Source organism: Cydia pomonella, chromosome 16 (genome assembly GCF_033807575.1).
Source record: "Cydia pomonella isolate Wapato2018A chromosome 16, ilCydPomo1, whole genome shotgun sequence".
Classification (NCBI taxonomy): domain Eukaryota; kingdom Metazoa; phylum Arthropoda; class Insecta; order Lepidoptera; family Tortricidae; genus Cydia; species Cydia pomonella.
In genome coordinates this window covers 17,320,869-17,335,633 of record NC_084718.1, presented here as the reverse complement: position 1 = coordinate 17,335,633, position 14,765 = coordinate 17,320,869, and the positions used below count along the sequence as shown (strand labels likewise).

At 39.9% G+C, this 14,765-nt stretch overlaps 1 protein-coding gene across 1 annotated transcript in view; it reads right to left on the bottom strand.

Annotated features, from left to right (window-relative positions):
- Positions 1-14,765, bottom strand: part of LOC133526101 (phosphoglucomutase) — a 17,274-nt gene extending 2,509 nt beyond the window's left edge. The window contains exons 1-10 of the mRNA XM_061862564.1: positions 14,378-14,765; positions 13,356-13,437; positions 10,444-10,643; positions 8,352-8,508; positions 7,522-7,710; positions 6,550-6,665; positions 5,895-5,979; positions 4,749-4,956; positions 3,579-3,762; positions 1,244-1,323 (exon numbers count right to left, since the gene is read on the bottom strand). Coding sequence (XP_061718548.1) covers positions 1,244-1,323; positions 3,579-3,762; positions 4,749-4,956; positions 5,895-5,979; positions 6,550-6,665; positions 7,522-7,710; positions 8,352-8,508; positions 10,444-10,643; positions 13,356-13,437; positions 14,378-14,617 — 1,541 coding nt within the window. The 5' untranslated portion in view covers positions 14,618-14,765. The remainder of the gene's footprint in view (positions 1-1,243; positions 1,324-3,578; positions 3,763-4,748; positions 4,957-5,894; positions 5,980-6,549; positions 6,666-7,521; positions 7,711-8,351; positions 8,509-10,443; positions 10,644-13,355; positions 13,438-14,377) is intronic.

Sequence of the window (14,765 nt, the reverse complement as noted above, 5' to 3'; positions counted from 1 at the left end):
CTTCTCGGGTCAGAGGTGTAGGGTTAGAGCCGGTGTTGTGTAATGGGAATCGACTAATATGTGGTGATAAATATAACCGTAAACGTAGATATTTTTTCTTTTTTCCGCAATAACACAAATATCGATTATCATTACCGACTGCCACCTTCGGAATGGCCGTCTGCAGATCTTTATTCATTTAGCAAGGCGATAGTTCTGAATTCAAATCTGTAACTGAGGCCAGTTATCAACAAAAAGACTGTGAAGGTTTCCGACCTTCACATATCTCGCCTCCTCGGGTGAACTTTCACCCTTTTGGTAATAATCATCACAAAACTACACCCTATCCTATTCTACCCTAAATACAGACTTCTGCCTACTCCAGGCTCCTACAGAGTATAGAATTTTCCTACCTCCCATTCACTATGAGTCAGCCTTATTCAAGATAGCTTATGTCCAGACCATGCGCGCAGGTCGTGCCTGTGGCTACGATCCTCGCCAATCTTTATTTGACGTTCATAAGCGCATTGTAATATGCCTACTTGAATAGTAAACGATCTTTATCTTTCTTATATATTTAATTTTTAAATTGTGTGCTATTAAAAACAAAAGTGCTTTTTTTCTCACTCGGTGAAGATCCTGACGGAAGACCAGCGCTAGGCCAGCCAGGCTAGCAACATGCCGAATCGGGACAGTTTCGTGGCTTATATAATGTGTTGTTATGTAATGTCTAGTTAGTTTCATATTAATAAATGATTTCTAATTCTATTTTGCCACCTTTTGCTAATGACAAAATTTACTTGTCGGGCTATATTTCTAATATACAGAGTGGATTATCTTTTTGGGTCAGTGAGGGTAGTGCAGCAGGTGCTGCTACGCGAAAATGGTCTTAGAAAACCTACCCTCGATTTCAAATTAATGAAGATTGGCGTTTACAAATTTTGGAATAACATATAGGGTGCGAGAAAAAGATGATTTTTGAGAAACTTTTTTGTTGATGCCAATCGAACCCATTCCTATCGAGGATTCCTGTATATCCCGTCCCATAATCCTGTATATCCTGTACGTTTCATAAACTCGACTGACATTTTTTATAATTTCATCTTATTTGCCCAAAACAGCCTAAGATGGTCATGTTATCATTGTCTGCAGCTGTGGCATTCACTTTGTAACAAGTACGTAATTGCGGAATAGACGAATAAACATATCACGCAGCCATAGAACCTAATGGTAACTGTTGTTAAAGTTAGTAAACAATGTTTACCTGACAGTAGCTCCGGAGCTGCCGGTCCCACTCAGGCGCAGCACGATACGGGATCCGTCTTCGAAGATAATCCTCAGACCCTGACGACAAAACAAAAGCGTTCAAGTGACTTCTAACAAAATTACGAGTATATCCATTCTTCGACGGTTTTAAACGGGTACCTACTGCAGGTATCATCTACCAATGGTCAAAGATGAAATCAACCAAAATACATTTATAACGGGAGGGGTAGCGGATGCGGATGTCATTCCAGATATAGAGCAGAGCCCAACTGGGGAAGTACCTCCAGAAAACTGCAGCCAAATAACACTAGACTCTACTCATTGCGTTGTGTTCCTGCCGGTGAGTAAGGTTGTCAGAGCTCAACGAGGGTGCGGAGTGTTATGGTCGGCAACGCGCATATAACTCTTCTAGAGTTGCAGGCATCCATGTGTGTGTGTGTGTGTGTGTATCGTCTAAAATGTATGTACGCCTGAAAAGGTAGAGTTTGGTGAGACTACTAGATAGCAATTTTAGCTAATATTTGTAACCCATTCTCCACATTAACTAAAGCTAAAGTAATAAGTAATTATTAGCTTAAAGTATAGTAAATTGTTAACCAAGGGATGAAACGGTACCTTTCACCCGAGTTAAACAAATAGGCAAATTTGCATAATCAGTACCTAATTAAAGTAAGTCTTTTTACTATGAAGGGAAAACTTTTTGCGATAACTCAAAAACAACTAAACTGATCATGTCCCCTATAGTTTTCATTTAATGTCTTTCTTAAGCTCTACTTCCACGATTTTTTTCATATTTTTTGGACCTATGGTTCAAAAGTTAGAGGGGGGGGACACATTTTTTTTTCTTTCGGAGCGATTATCTCCGAATATATTCACTTTAACAAAAAATGTTTCTTGAAAACCCCTATTAGTTTTGGAAGACCTTTCCAACGATACCCCACACTCTAGGGTTGAAGCGAAAAAAAAATTTCACCCCCACATTACGTGTAGGGGAGGTACCCTAAAAAAATTACATTTTTAGATTTTATTGTACGACTTTGTCGGCTTTATTGATTTATATATCCATGCTAAATTTCAGCTTTCTAGCACTAACGACCACGGAGCAAAGCCTCGGACAGACAGACAGACAGACGGACATGGCGAAACTATAAGGGTTCCTAGTTGACTACGGAACCCTAAAAAGGGTGTTTTTATCCGTTTCAAAGATCCTCCACACCGCAGCATCAGTACCTGCAGTAAAAGCAGCCATCGAAAGGGCGGTCATCGACTTGTATTAGTAGGTATTATTAGATTGCTATCTTCACAGGGCGACCCTGCCACCAATATAAATACCTGTTTCATAGAGACACTATGGTCGATAGACTCTATGAGATCCATGTAAAAGAAGTTATTGGCTACTTTAACGACGTAGGTCTTTACCATCACATAGCGACCCAGCCAAGGCACCTATAAGACATATCTTCACAGGGCGACCCCGCCAAGAGACATACCTGTTTCATAGCCACACTACGGTCGATAGGGTCCATGTAGGACAAGTTATCGGACAATTTAACGACGTAGGTCTTTACCATCACATGGCGACCCAGCCAAGGCACCTACAAGACATATCTTCACAGGGCGACCCCGCCAAGAGACATACCTGTTTCATAGCCACACTACGGTCGATAGGGTCCATGTAGGAGAAGTTATCGGACAATTTAACGACGTAGATCTTTACCATGACATGGCGACCCAGCCAAGGCACCTATAAAACATATCTTCACAGGGCGACCCCACCAAGAGACATACCTGTTTCATAGCCACACTACGGTCGATAGAGTCCATGTAGCAGAAGTTATCGGACAATTTAACGACGTAGATCTTTACCATGACATGGCGACCCAGCCAAGGCACCTATAAGACATATCTTCACAGGGCGACCCCACCAAGAGACATACCTGTTTCATAGCCACACTACGGTCGATAGAGTCCATGTAGCAGAAGTTATCGGACAATTTAACGACGTAGATCTTTACCATGACATGGCGACCCAGCCAAGGCACCTATAAGACATATCTTCACAGGGCGACCCTGCCAAGAGACATACTTGTTTCATAGCCACACTACGGTCGATAGAGTCCATGTAACAGAAGTTATCGGACAATTTAACGTCGTAGATCTTTACCATCACATGGCGACCCAGCCAAGGCACCTATAAGACATCTCTTCACAGGGCGACCCCGCCAAGAAGTTATCGGACAATTTAACGACGTAGATCTTTACCATGACATGGCGACCCAGCCAAGGCACCTATAAGACATATCTTCACAGGGCGACCCTGCCAAGAGACATACCTGTTTCATAGCCACACTACGGTCGATAGGGTCCATGTAGGAGAAGTTATCGGCCACTTTAACGACGTAGGTTTTGGACCCAGACGTGTGCGATGAACCGACGAAGCCAGGGGCGGTCATGCGTTGCTCGAGGGCGCTCATCATCTCGTTGCACGGGTCGCTTGCGCATTCTTCGTAGTCGTATCTGAAATAAAAAGCATAAATTGGTAAACAAGGAATCTTTGCAACAGATTGGAGTCATAGTTGCGAACCGAAATGACTTCAGCGAGATTTTGGGAGGTGATAGGTGATTCAGGGCCAGTAACTGTAACTGTTGCACACTACTCTTGACAAACTGATCAACATCACTCAGTACTGCAGAATGAAACCTCTCATAGAAACGTCGAAAGTTTATACAGTGGCATATCATTTGGTGCAACTCTACCTACGAGATTCTTTGTGATTTAACATGGATTATTAAGTATGCGAGTATTTTTTGGATGAACGTAAAATATTGCGAGTGTAATGTTACTATCAGCTTTAGTCTACAGGTTAGTTATGTGTCACCATAGAAAAATAAGAAGTACATAGAGTGCTCAGTCCGTACATCAGTTTTGGTACCAAAACGCTTATTATTTTCGCAGTCGACATCTAGCATCGAGTAGCGGAACTCTCAGTACTGCTACTCGACAATAGATATCGCGGCAAACAAAAAGTCTAATGCTCAACGATTTTCAGTTAATATTATAACCAGAGTAAGCGTAGGAGTTGAAAATAGAGTTCCGTTTACTACGAAAATAATAGTAGGTATTATTGGTAACAAAACCGTTGTATGGAGTGAGCACTCTTGGTCTTCTTAATCCTCTTTGGTGTCACCTAGGCAAATTAAGCGGGCCTCTTTTTCTTATTCCATCACACATATATTCTGTACTTTTCTCACACACCGCCTGCGCCAATCTCTCTCCCGCACACTTGCTGGCCAAGGGAGTTAGAACTTTAATCACAGACAATAAGACTCACCTAGTAAAGTAGCTCAGTGCTCCTTCAGTATCTCTTCAGATAATTTCCAGGGGACAGTGAAGACTAACAGCCAAGCTGTACATCGTAGCCCGTCCTTTTCTCACGCATAATCTGTGTCAAGTTCTCTTTCCCACATTTACTTGTCAAGGGATTTAAAACTTTAATACTGACCTAGTAAAGTAGTTCCTTCCGTACTTCGCCCAGTGTTCCTTCAGTATTTCTTCCACCGATTTGCCAGTGACAGCGATGACTGACAGCCAAGCGAGAGCGGCCCATAGGCCGTCCTTTTCTCGCACGTGGTCTGAGCCGGTGCCGAAGCTCTCTTCCCCGCAAAGCGAGAGGCGACCGGCGTCCATTAAATTGCCGAAGTATTTCCAACCTTAAGAAAGGAACGCAAGGTTAATATTTGCCTGTCGTTAAGTAGCTAATTTACAGTAAGTTTGTATCGATATAATATAGGTATACACGGCGTCGCTTTCAGTACGGATCAAGCGAAGGCCAATGATAGAGCACTTCAAGAACTATCTATTTGACCTCCATGTATGTTGGGTGAAAATTAATGATATTGAATACAAATTTTGCTTTATGCATTATGTTTATGAATAACCATCAGCACAGCTTTTAGAAACCTCTGGTGTTAATATGTACATAGTAGATTCTGGTCTTCTGACTTTTTTTTAAATGACAAATACATTCTGAAATAATCAAGTTACAAAAATTACGTTGACATGTTTCAGTAAATAAATATTATAGGACATTATTACACAAATTGACTAAGTCCCACAGTAAGCTCAATAAGGCTTGTGTTGTAGGTACCTAGACAACGATATATATAATATATAATTATAAATACTTAAATACATAGAAAACAGCCATGACTCAGAAACAAATATCCGTGTTCATCACACAAATATATTACTTACCAGGATTTGAACCCGGGACCATCAGCTTCATAGGCAGGGTCACTACCCACTAGGCCAGACCGGTCGTCAATAAGACCATAAAAGCAATTAATTTGGTAGATATGGATGAAGCAAAGGCGTGTAGAGTAGAGTAGAGAGTAGAGAGCGTTTATTCGTGGAGCGTTTATACAAATAAAATAACATAACATAACATATAAGCCATGAAATGGTCCCGATTCAGCATGGTGCTACCCTGGCTGGCGCTGGTCTTCCGTCGGGGCCATGACCGTGTACAGCACGAATCGTAACACAATATTTACAATAAATATTTAAAAAAATGACACATCATTAGACACATCACATACAAATTGGAAAGTAAAGAAGTGTGAGTGTGACATGTGAGCATTTTTCATACCAGTAGGCACTTCGAAGATCTCCTTTCCCAAGTTGTTGGCGACGCGGTCGACGGCGGCGGCGGTGGGCATGGAGCGAGCGAAGCCCTTTAAAACAATGTTCAATTTATTGACTACAGCATTATGACTAAAATGGCCCGGAATTTTGGGTGCGGCTTTTGACAAGTCTTATTAGGGAGAGAACACCACTATTAATCGATGGTTTTGCAAAGCAAAAATTTGGAAAAATTTTCACCATCTTTGGTATTTCGTACTAAGCTCTAAGTATTTATTTTTGGGAGTCAACTCTGTTCGTACTTCGTAGTCGCTTTCCTCTACAATGCGGGAAAACGATGCGATCGGCTACGAGCGTAGCGCTACGAAAACGTTGGCAGTGAATGCGTTAGAGGCCCATAAGAATCGCATGCCGCTCGCACGCTGCGATTTGCCTACCACGGCTTAGATGGACTCTAGATTGATACCATAAGTCTAGTTACCTAGTCAGTGTTGTGTTCCTGCCGGTGAGTAAGGTTGCCAGAGCTCAACGAGGGTGCGGAGTGTTAAGGTCGGCAACGCGCATATAACACCATAGGCTACGGAGACTGCTTACCATCAAGCCGTATGCTTGTTTGCCACCGAAGTAGTAAAAAAAGTTAAATGCGAATATGAGGAACTTACCTTGACTCCGGTACGTTGGAAGTAGGGGATGAGGGCCGCATGCGCAGCCAGAACAGCCAAGGAATCGGATGGAGTCACGAAGAGGGCGCCACGGCCTATTATCATGTTGCGGTCGCCTGCGAAAAGATAATAATTAAATAAATATTTCTTATCAAAAATGGCCGGAAACAGTTCATTTTAACAGCCTGGGAAACTTTATATTGCGGTAGAAACACTATACCGGTATCTAGATTTTTATTTTGTGGCCGTAATTAAGGGCATATAAATGTAATATTTTCAAACATGTACGTAGGTTAAATAGTTCTATGAAATATATACTTAAGTATGTAAAAGTCAGCGCCGCGACCAAATCAGCAGCATGTCAGGTTGGGGTCAAGATGGGCGCCCGCAAAGTTTTAGTGCTGTTTACCATTGCCATCAAAAATGGCCCCCAAGTCATAATCCTCTCCTTTGACCGGCGCGACCCAATCGGCAGCATAAGTCAGGTTAGGGTCAGGATGGGCGCCTCAAAAATATTTTAGTGGAATCACTTGACGGACATTATTGTGTCCATTATTTGATATAGGTATGTTTGTCCGGCAGGTTTCCTCTATAAACCGCATTTCTCAAACGATTCTCGTGTAATATTGTGTAGTTAGATAGATATATGGACGTTTTTGTTGATTTTGTTTATGGTAAATCAAAAGCAGCTGCCAAATCGTAATCTCCTCCTTTGATTGCCGCGACCAAATCAGGTCAGGATGGGCGCTCCCGAAGTCTTCCAGTGGGGTCACTCGACGCACTTTGCGTTCTTCCTGTAGATAGTTACTTACCATCGCCATCAAAAGCGGCTCCCAAGTCATAATTCCCTCCTTTGACCGCCGCGACCAAATCAGCGGCATAAGTCAGGTTGGGGTCATGATGAGCGCCGGCGAAGTCTTCCAGTGGGGTCACTCGACGCACGTTGCTGTCTTCCTACAGATAGTTACTTACCATCGCCATCAAAAGCGGCTCCCAAATCATAATCCCCTCCTTTGACCGCCGCGACCAAATCAGCGGCATAAGTCAGGTTGGGGTCAGGATGGGCGCCCCCGAAGTCTTCCAGTGGGGTCACTCGACGCACGTTGTTGACTGACGCGCCAAGCTCATCGACGAAGATGGCTTGCACGTATGGGCCGGTTACTGAAGAGCAAATGAAAAGTTGAGTTTAATTTGAAATGAAATTTTGAAATTACGATCTAATATCCGTATACAAATACTTGAAAAAAAGTTAATCAACGAGTACGTTGAACGGTTTACTCTGCTCGGTGCCCTGCATGAGCGCCTTGATCTTCGGGAAGTCGAAGATCTCTTTCATGTAAGTCACGTAGTCCTGGAGTGGAAGGCGAAAGACCGCAAGGCCCCCTACCAAGATGGTACCATATAAATGATGATTGATTGATTGATTGATGGTCCGACCAAGTTAAGAAGGCCACCTCATGCAAACTCCATCAAGCGTAGAGGGCTACGGGAGATCGAGACCGATGGAGACAAATCACAGGAGCTGTAAATCCAAGTGATCACGATCCTCAGTAATGAGGGACCGACAAAGAAGAAGAAGAAGAGTCCTGGAGAGGACTATCACCTATAACCAGGCTTATGGACTCCACGAGTTGCGATATAAACCTACTAGTCATGCACCTTCGAAGATGCGAAAGCTAGTCGGTTGACGCACGCACTCACTAACGGACAACGTCTGCGTTTTTAAAGGACTAGACTTACTGTTTCTAGTTTTAATTTTGTGCTTGCGTTAGTTAACGTTATAATAAAATCAGTAAAATTACCTCCGCTCATAGAATCAATGAGTATGTTGAAGGGTTTCCTCTGCTCAGTGCCCTGTATGAGCGCCTTGATTTTCGGGAAGTCGAAAATTTCCTTCATGTAGGTCACATAGTCCTGTACGGGGTCGATGACCTCTACCACGAATGGTTTGCTGTCCACCTGTAACAAATATGTTGTTATAATTTGAAACTAAGTACTTTTATGGCCGCCAAAGAAGTCAACTCACGCGCGAGGCACCACCCCAAAATCAACCAATTCACGATGACGCGCCACACATAATAGGCGTGGCGTTCAAATGCTCAAGGAAGTTTTGAATTAAGTCAGAGTTTCTTTAATAAATTGTGACTTAGTGTTAAATTCAGTAATGATGAGACCTAGACTGATTCGTCGTCGTGATCGGTCGTCTGGTCGTGATCTATTTAGAATCGAACTTTTGGGACAGGTATCTTACCTTACCATAAATAAAGTCGATATTTAAGCGGTCGTTCAATTCTATGAAGGTCTATGGCCTTTATAATTATTTTAAATAAGATAAAAAAATAATTGTCAATTATAAACTAGAAGTATCCACAGGCCCAAATATGTATATGACACAATTTTCATAACAACCGTGCCATCATTACACACCACTTTGAATTTGATACGCAATACGAATTTATTTTCATGCATTGTTAAGAATACCATAAGCAATAGGATCGATTTGCCATGCCAATACAATGGCTGTTGCGGCTGTTATCCGTGATTAAGGTTGTCATGTAAAGTTGTCAAGGACCAAAAACCTGACATGACAAGGGATGGGGATGAGCGCGGCTATCGGGAAGCAAGCAAGCGCCGCATTTTTATATTTTATTGTTTAACGATCATTATTTATAAATAGCTTATGTTTTGACTATTCTTATTTTTATTTATGACAATCTTATAAAAGAGTATCAATTGACTCTTCCTTGTCACTGGTTCCCGCCATTTTGAAATGTTATAAAAAGGCGGGTGAGCACGAGCAGTGACAAGCGGCTAGTTCGAGTACGGACAAGTCAGAATCATCAACACCTTGATGGAGCCATAACACGAAAAATTGATTGAAGTTATAGTGAAGACGTCTTGGAATATTCATTGTAAATTGGATGTTATCATGTTTGTACCAAACGAATAAAGTCAAAATATTGGTACAAGTATTCGTTTTCATTATCAATCATGTATTATCCCAACACGATGCGTCACCCTAAGATTGACACATTTAACAACATAATGAAATAAATATCTTACTATCATTAGATAAGATATCAAGACTATCAATTTCTACTTTGATTGTTGTGATTGTCGGAATGATGAACAATGTTTTACACTAGCCAAAAAATAAGTAAAACTGTAAAAATATAAATTAAGTATGTTAACATTTTCAAGCACATTTTAAGCTTATTTACTATTTTAATGCATAGTTTAGTACTATTTTACAATAAACAAAGTTATAATCTTAAAGTTGTAAAGTGAGAATGTACTTCGTTGAATCATTGAAGACACACACACACACACACAGCCACACGCACGCGCACTCCCACTCCCTTCAAATGAAATTCCCGCACCCAACGCCCCGATGCATGACACACAATCATACAGGTCCATCTAGCGGTTTCCGCATACCATTAAGCGGGACCCACGCTTATTTACCGTCCTGTCACAGTATCCATAGTAGGAAGGTGTTTTTTATTGACTGGACATTTTAAGTTGAACAAACGTCAAACACATGTTTCAAATTGGAAAGAAACAAGATGCGACATGCAGGTTCTGCGAGGAGTCAGAGGAGAATGCAATGCACATTCCCTATTCCTGTGGACCACTAATGTCAAAAAGAAGTACCCACTTAGGGCGGCACGTATTGCAACCCTATGAGGTACAGAACATTACGGCCCAAAGAATCTGGAATTTCCTGGACTCAACGGGCATTAGTAACTTTAAAAGGACTGCCACAATATATCACTGCCTGGCCGACGGACGTGGCACTCGAAGGGCCACAAACTTCAATAATAATAAATAATAGTGGGAAGGTTGGTGGTGTGGTTAGGACCCAACCCAATTGATACTATGTATATCACTTACAGTAAAGTTGAAGACGCCAATTTTATCGACAGGGCAGTTGAGGTCCGGGACTGTCTTATACTCCTTGATGGTGGTGGTGAGCGCGTGGATCTCATTGGTGGTGTGATCAGGTGCTGGTCCGCCATTACTGCAGTTAAACTTGATGCCGAAGTCATTGTTGATGCCGCCGGGGTTGTGGGAGGCGGTTAGGACTATGCCTCCTAGAAGAGGGATTATAAATAAAGAAACATGAATCCCAATCCGGAGAGTTAGTTAGTTTTAATGGGAATTTGCTACAAATCGACAACCATTGCTGTTTTGCGTGAAAAATGAGGTAGTAGCGCTACTCTAACCACTCCACCTCCTCCACGAAACCTAGCAATGTTTTCAGGTTGCTAACTGCCTCCTTTAGTGTGCACGGAGTCCCAGTATCTGTTATTCTGGACTAGTATAAATAAGGCTTACTTTTCCCTATATGTCAAGTGACGAGACTGTCGAAGTGATGGAATGAAAATGTTTTACATTTTGATCCCAGCTTCGCAGACTTTCATTCATCATTTTTCAGCTCAAATATTTTATTCACGTAATTGTAACACAATATAATAGCTCAATCTGAATTTTCTGCTGATTAATAATGCTGATTGTCAAGCGAACAATTAAATACACTTGAATAACTATCATGGTAACCTAGGACAAAATTAGATACAGATTTTCAGGATGTATATTATTTGTTCCTTAATCTGAGAACATGTTATGATATTTTAAACCTTATTGCAAAGACATAAAGGTCCACCTATGGCCAGTTAAGAGTGAGCTGTTACTGATGTGCCATCGGATAGTTTCCAAAATTTCCAACTTGTTTTAAACTCTCCGCAACTTGCACTGTATGTACGTGTTACGTGGAAAGTCTAACAATATGGATCACCATCAACATATATTTATTATTTATTTATTGGAAAACCAACAGCACATGAAACATATTAACGATATATATAAAAATCGGAGGCCAATTATAGGTTCTCACACATAATTTCATAGACATTAACTTAGTAAGTATATATAGTTTACAATTCTGCGTAGACTAGGTAAGTACATACATAAATTAAAAGTAAAAACTATTGAAGACAAAAATCATTACAGACAAAATAGAAAGGTCTAGCTCACTCAAACAATTCAAGCGTACTTTGACGGCTTTATGAACTGTGTATTTAATACAAGGTGCTCGTGAGCATTGCGAGACATTTTAACTAAGCATTCCTGGTAATATTTAGAAACTAAAATGTCATATAAAATTTTCTGGTGTAGGCTAGTCTAGGTTCAGAGATGATTAAATGTTTTTCAAAATTATTCTTTCGCCATAAGTCGGTACAAAACATATTTTTGACTGCGGTATTGCCACTTTGAGGTCTAGTCTGGACATACCTATTGATTGACATCGAAAAATTAAAAAAATGTATTCGAGAGTCCCAAATAAAAATAAAACTTTTTAGTTATTTTTAGGTTATGTGTTTATCAATAAAAATTACGTTTTATGTACAGGAATGTTCATAAAAAGGGAAAAAAAATTACAATGCCGCAATGCTCACGGGCACCTTGTATTAAACACGTCAATATCGTGCTCTCTTGACAGACTGTTAAGTGTTCTACCCGCGCGAATGAGGAAGCTGTTACGTCTGTAATTCGAGGATGCAAAGGGAACAGAAATAGGCGGATAATACCTTTTAACTCTATTATTCTTTATTCTTTATTGTATTGCAGTCATGATCATTATACATTAGGTGTTACAATTTGAAGATGGTAGGTACATGACACCCTGTAAGGGCACTCAATATTTCTTATGTCTAGGTAGTATTAGGAGTGTTGAACACACAGAAAAAATGTTGAACATGGTACTAAGCAGCTCAGGGCAGTCAATGCTGCCATTAGTTTGACGACCCTGCCTACGAAGCCGATGGTCCCGGGTTCAAATCCTGGTAAGGGCATTTATTCGTGTGATGAGCATGGATATTTGTTCCTGAGTCATGGGTGTTTTCTATGTATTTAAGTATTTATAAATATTTATATATTATATATATCGTTGTCTAAGTACCCTCAACACAAGCCTTATTGAGCTTACTGTGGGACTTAGTCAATTTGTGTAATAATGTCCTATAATATTTATTTATTTATTTATTTTATTTATTTATTAGTAATTTTTAAGAAATATATAATGTCGCCAATTTCACGTCGCTCTGACAAAAGTAACAAATATAATATCACAATGTTGAGATAATTGTTGTATATAAATAAGGTGATTATATATCATGTTATTCACGACCCCGCGTGCCTTGACTCGTATTGCCATGTTATTAAAGGTTAAATTTGACAAATCTACGCATCATAGTGGATGACACGAACTATAGATATAGTCCAAATTTTTTGCACTGTCACCGGCTAGAAAAAAAGAAAATGCTTGAGTAACTTTAAAAAATACACAAATAGGCGGTCTCGACTGTAATTCTGTATATTATTACGTATCAAAATAAAATAAAATAAAATAAAAATACACTGGCCGGAAATTGCCTCGCGCGTATGCTCGCTGTGTGGACCCGCCTATTTGTGTATTTTTTAAAGTTACTCAAGCATTTTCTTTGAAAAGTACATTTGTTGAAGTGAAACAATGAAGAGTAAAATGATGGCATACTGTTTCGACAAGTCAGTTATTTTCGTGTTAAAAGTGATTTGATCTGGGAAATGTGCAAAATGGTCGAAATTGACATAAAGGACCAATTTAAATTTAAATTTTTGAAGTGCCACTTATGATCATTGCGAGTATGCTATGAAAATGACTCAAAGAAGTTAGCTTTTTTTATGAATCTTAACGCAAGGTCTACAGCTCAGAGAGCCACTGGTACTGGTAGTATAAAAAAAGTTGCTTTTGAGGGTGCACTTACCAAGAGTACTGTATTTCCTGATGATGCATGACACTGCTGGAGTAGAAAGGATGCCGTTCTTGCCCACTAATAGTTTGCCAACCTAGAAAATAAGTTTAATGATATCCATTAAAGATAAAATCTAAGTTGATATTGCTGGGGCCTAGCCCACGCCACAGAGGCATTTTACATTGTATGTAAAATTTGAGCTCTAGGGTGGGCAGCAGCCCTCCCCCTCTGCCTGTACCTGCCTACGCTGATGTCTAATATAGCCATTATACATACTTAGTAAAATATCCTATTAAGATTATACTATTCATTTTATTTTGGAGCATTAACTTTTACATGTTAAGCCCCATACATAGAAGTAGAATTGTGGATGTAGTGCAGTGACGCCTGGCTTGACACACGTGAGCTGTTAATCAATTGTTGCATTCATTCAGATAATACACTGCTCACATAATATTAATGTAAAAATTGGAGGTCTAAACAACAATAATGTGATGGGAAATTGGAATTGCAATAACAAATGTTTCACACCATGTGATTTTGTTGTAATTTTTCAATGGAATATAATATTATGTATTATGTAGCCCCAGGAGTTCAAATATACAAGACATTGACATGTTTACACAAAAAAATATCTTATGCACTTTTTAACATAAGCTCAATTATGTATTTGATTGTAATTTAGGATAACTTATATATTATTACGAAATAAACTTAATAAAAAATAAGCAAATAATACATACATACATATAATCATGCCTATTTCATGGAAGGGAGTAGAGACCACGGATTTCCACTTGCTACGATCCTAACATACCTCTTTTGCATCCTTCACTTTCCATCATTCAGGCTAAAAATGTGTGTTTGCATGTTTCTTATTATAAAACAGAGATTGAAATTATTCAATAATAAAAGCTAAGCAGCAACTATGTCGGGAATGCAGTAAATTGTATTTTAATTGCAAGAAAAAACTTTGAAAGGTTTTATTTATACGGTTTTTATAGAAGGAACATAATGAATATTTATTTACGTACCCCGTTTCCAGCGCTGATCTTTATGATTTTGTCCACGACTTCTTTAACAAGGTATCTTCCATCTCCGCCCACCACGAGCGTAGAACCCACGATACTTGCCTTGTTAGCGTCTAAAATACTCTGGATAAAGTTTTCTGTGTAGTTTTCTTGCAGAAAAACTTTTACTTTTTTACGTAAACCACTAGTACCCGGCTTTTGCCCTTCGAAAGGGGTTGTATTAACGGTAACAACGCTAGGCATTTTCACTGAACAATAGATAGGTCTGCGTCACAATTTTTGACCGAGTTATCTCGCCGACACACTGTTATAAAATAACTTTATTTATCTCGGTTCGTAAGGTCAACGAGTACGGCCGCCGAACAAATTCGAAGCTGTCAAACGCAATGTC